General features: G+C 36.3%; 1 protein-coding gene across 1 annotated transcript; it reads left to right on the top strand.

The window, feature by feature from the left end:
* The first annotated feature begins 2,146 nt into the window (after nt 1–2,146).
* On the top strand, nt 2,147–4,130 carry LOC140038510 (F-box/LRR-repeat protein At3g26922-like). The gene is made up of 3 exons (XM_072083888.1): nt 2,147–2,200; nt 2,636–3,478; nt 3,606–4,130. The coding sequence occupies exons 1-3, from the start codon at nt 2,147–2,149 to the stop codon at nt 4,128–4,130; spliced, it is 1,422 nt and encodes a 473-aa protein (XP_071939989.1).
* The last annotated feature ends 867 nt before the right edge of the window (nt 4,131–4,997 follow it).

Below are 4,997 nucleotides of genomic sequence, written 5' to 3'. Positions count from 1 at the left end.
TCAAGGTACGACTATTAATCACTTCCCTAATCAAGAAATAACCCTAGGTACAATCATAGAGTTCAATTTCCCAATTGTCTTAAGAATTAAAGAAACCCTGTTTTAGCCAAATAACATGCTACGAGGGTTATTTTAAGTTAGTTCATATATCTCTTTGACATGAATCAAATCATACCAGTCACCACTAATTTAAAGTAATTAAACAATTACGGATTTAACTGCTCTAACTGGTTTTAGGTTATTAGATTAAAATAAATATCAGATGTCGTTGATATATAAATAAAATAATAACCGTAAGAAATTAAATCAGAGAACATACGAATATCAGTAAATAAAAGACATAAAAATAATCAATTCGTTTTCACAATTTTAGATGAATCAATTATCCTCTGTTATTTCTTGACTAGAATAAGAAGTTTATCTCATCTCCATGGAAAACGCCACGCGCGAAATATTGGAGGTTATTGCTGCGGCCATGCTTCCCAAAAAGATGAGATGAATTCCCGAGGAAAAGAGAAAGAATTCCGTCCTTTCGTTTCTTCCTGAGAATAAGAACAATACAAAACCCAAAACTACTACTACTACTTTATTCGACCCGAGAAAAAAAGAAAAGATAAGGCAAACGATAATGCCTTTCTGTCCTTGCTTCCTAATATTAGTAAACTACTATTACTTAGCCGAATCAAAGTATAACAAATCTCATCTTATCCGAAAAGAAAGAATACATCTCAACAAACAAAGTAGCTAGTGTCCTAGTTGAAATCAAATACTATCTATCTGATGGAGCATCCGACTCTTGCAACTTCAATTCGAATTTTAGAGATCATGTACCAAATCCCGATCTTCCCGGACATATAGAGTTAGACCTTGACATGCCTATGTCGAATTGCATAGAAATTTGGTAAAAATTATGTTTTTAATCCCTTTTTTTGCTCTCGATCCCTACAACCAACACAATTACCAAATAAAAGTAGTATCTGTCAATTACTGGAATATTTGGTTGAAATTAAAGGGAAAACAATTGTGAATTTTATGACAAAAATGTAACCTATCAATATGTGAAGTCAAAATCCAATAACCTTTTAATCCTGCTTTTTAGATAATGTGTTGTATACATACTACTTCATTACAATAATTTCGTTGAAGGATATAATTTGGTAGATTATGGATTTTGACTTTCTTTTTTATTAAAAATTTATAATTTAAATACAAACAGAAAGAACATAAATTAAATAATTATTCAAAATTAGAATCTATAATCAGTATAAGTAATCGAGTAAGAGTGACATTTCATAATTTGTACGACGCATTTTTTTAGTTATCTAAGATAAGAAATGCATGAATTTGTGTTAACGACCTACACAAAAAAATGTATTTGTGTGATTTAAGATACAAAGAGATAATTTCCAACTCAGCAAATAGATTTTTAAGTAGCTAAGTATCAGCTCAACATCTCAAGTATATTGACAAATTTATATGTTGCTAGCCATAGAAAAACTGAGTACAAAATATTCGTACCCAAGAGCTTTTAGTGTTGATCACATGAATCACATTTTAGTGCAGTTAAAAAACAAGCTCCAAAAATACGTCGGAAATTAGGGGGTTTGGGATCTGCCAACGTGATATTAGTGTTTTTTTTTTTTAACTTACCATACATGCCTGAAAACTTAAATAGTACTGTAATAGAGCGGTATCTTTGTAATATAAGGGCAACCCCTAAATTAAATTGATTTATCCTTGCAATGGTAGTAGGTTGTGTATTTCAATAGCATATGTTTCCTCCCAAAAAAAATTACTAAAGCAACGACTTTTATCAATACCTGTTCCCTATAAATAGAGGCTCTTTGCGATTTAGTAAAAATTGAAGGAAATAATTGTAATCATACGAAACCTCAAGGGGTGCCCGTGCAATTTATTGTTTTAACGGTTGGTTACCCACTCCTGCTTCAAATATGTATCCAAATCCGCAATTATTAAGCATTACTAATTCCTACTGCTATGAGGAAAAAGATTTCCCCACGCTAAGCTAACCAGGCTGATGGATGGTTTTAAGGATCATTAAATCATCGATTGAAGTTTGGCTATTCTAAGTTCAACAAAAACGTCTTGAAGTTTGGCTATTGTAGCAGCTAATTGTGTGCATTCCATGGAGAAAAAGGCGAAGAAGGCCCGTAGTGCACCACCGCAGTCGCGCCAGAAGGTGAAAGCTTCTCTCCTCTCGTCTCCCTTTTCTTTTGAGATTGTTTATTCTTGAGTTTATCTTATTTGCCACACTGGTGCGTCTTGGGCTTATCTTATCTATCAGCTTCTTTAATTTTTAGGGGTTTTCATTGAAAAACAATCATAAAAAGATGAATTGTTCATTCTCCTTTGTTGCCTTTTAAATTATCAAGTACTTTGGAATATGAAATCACGTCTTCTTTCGCTAGCTATATATCCAATATTGGATATTGGCAGCGTGGGCATATTACTTTGCATATTAATCTGCACCTGCGTTTTTGTAGATAAATATCTGATCAAAACTTGTATTTCTTGCTATGTTGATTGTGTCTTAGAGATTAAGCTTTACTTTTTTTTTTTAACCATTCAACTTGTTCAAACCTGTCTTTTGAATGTGGAAATATTGCTTTTGCAGGATTGGATTGATCAGTTGCCGGAAGAAATTCTGGGAAACATATTGTCACGCATGGCGATGAAAGAGGCAGCAAGGACAAGTATCCTTTCTCGTAGGTGGAGGAACCTCTGGAAAGTTTATGGTAGCCATTTGGATTTTGATGCATCGGAAACAATGCGGCTTATGTTCGATGGGGTTAAAGAACGCCACATCGAAGCACCAAAATATCGAGATTGGGTTAATCAAGTCTTAGATTCCCATGAAGGTTCATCATTAGAACGACTGAGAATTGCTTTTGACTTGGGCGGGTCATATATTTATGCAACTGCTGTCGACAAATGGATCGACTTTGCCATCGTGAAAAGAGTCCAAAGGCTTGAAGTGGATCTGACTGCAGCTGCCGGATGTTATACGTGTTCTGATAGTGTCTATACTTTCCCGTCCTGGTTGCTGGATTTACCTTCTGATTTTCCGAGTTTTGACAGACTAACAGTCCTGTGCTTGAAGTCTGTTTCGATAACTGAAGAAGATCTGGCATACTTCTTATCAACATGTCCTTTCCTCGAGCAACTAACGGTGGAAAATTCTTCCTCTCTGCAAAACTTCAGAGTTTCGGGTCAGTCACTCAAGTTGAAGCACTTGGAGATTGGATATTGCCAGAAGTTGCAGAATGTTGAGGTTTCAGCTGCAAGTCTTGTATCTTTCAAATACGCCGGGCCAAGGATAAACATATGCCTAATAGAAGTTCCAGAACTCGCTTTAGTTTCCTTTAGTAATCAATACTGTGAGAAGTTCATCATCAATTCTCCAAGTTCTTTGTATCTCTCTCGGCTGGAGAAACTGGAATTGGATCTGAGGTTCACGGTAATATCGTTTAACAGTTTCTGCATTTTTATTTCTTTGCTACTTGTTTGTCTTTGTTTCCTAAATTGTTCGCTGGTGCTGGTTTGCTTTTAACCATTAACTTCTGCTTTTAACATCTCGAGTGTAGGGTTCAGCAAGATGCGTAGGTTTTCCATCTAATTTTCCGGAATTCAGCAACCTTAAGCACATGGAATTGAAATTTGTAGCAGTTGCCGATGAAAGTGCTCTCTTCTTCAGCTCCATCATAGGTGCATCTCCTGGACTAATTAAGTTGACATTGAAGTATGACATTGATTGGGCAACAAGACACCAAACCTTATCAAATCCAGAAGTATTTAGAAACCAAGGAATGTTAGACGTGTGTGAGGAGGAGTGGGAAGAGCAAGCAAGGAGATACAGTCACAAGTGTCTCAACGTGATCGAATTTGTTGGTTGGGCTGGGATCAAGACCGATGTTCAACTTGCCAATTATTTGCTCGAGACTGCCATCTCACTAGAGAAGATCATAGTTGATTGCCGAATTCCTCGTTATACTCGAACATCATGGAATGAAGAGCTCTGTCCAATGCCAGGGAACAGGGAAGCTGCTTTACTAAGTGCGAAGGAGCTTCAGAGGAAACTACCTCCCAGAGCCCAGTTGATTATAGTTTAGCGTTTGAAAATCCAATTCAACAGAACTATTCTGTTGTTATTGAGACTGTCATGTTTGGAGTGCTTGTTTATGTGTAGTTTCTTTATGTAAAATCAATTTCGTTCAGTTTCAACAAATCCCCCTTTTATTCAGTTCTCCATCTCATTCGCTCTCTTTCTCCCTTTTTCTTTCAATAACATTGCTGAATTACATTGATAATTCCTCAAGATTCATCTGTTTTCGTCAGAGTTCGGACATAGCTCAAATGTTAAAGCACTAATCATGCATGATATGATGATCATCAAGAAGTACAATATATGCTTGGTGGTAAAAAGAGGAACGGGTGTGATCAGAATCAGATGGATTTGCCATTGTCTTTATCACTGCCTGTGAGGCATGATAAAGAAGAAGAAGAAAATGAGAGTTCCGGCATGATGATCAAGAAGAAGTCCGAAATATCTGCAAAGGTTCCAGCATGTGATTTGTTTGCGGGACGAAGCCAAAAGAATTAAGCCAATCAAGAAGAACTAGATTTTAAGGAAAGTGGGGAAAAAGCAGGGGCTTTTAACTGCAGATTCAAAGATGATGCCAAGCTTGTTGAGAAATGTGCCCCGTGTTGAAGATTTGGAGTTCCATGAACTTGAACAACTTATGGCTCCTATGGACGAGAAGGAAAAGAAGGTATTGGATCGAGGTAATCAGATCAGGAAGAGCAGTGCTAATCCTTCTGGTGACTTCTTGGTTGTAGTTGGTTTCTTTCTGTAAGCTTCATCAGTTTTCTAGATGACTTCAAACATGGGATTTGACTATCATGACCAATTGCCATACAAGCATTTCAACCTGTAGCAAGGTTTCTTTTTATATTAGTATTAGTTGTGAATTTATGTA

This window comes from Coffea arabica, chromosome 3e (genome assembly GCF_036785885.1).
Source record: "Coffea arabica cultivar ET-39 chromosome 3e, Coffea Arabica ET-39 HiFi, whole genome shotgun sequence".
Taxonomy (NCBI): domain Eukaryota; kingdom Viridiplantae; phylum Streptophyta; class Magnoliopsida; order Gentianales; family Rubiaceae; genus Coffea; species Coffea arabica.
This window is presented reverse-complemented; position numbering and strand designations above follow the sequence as displayed.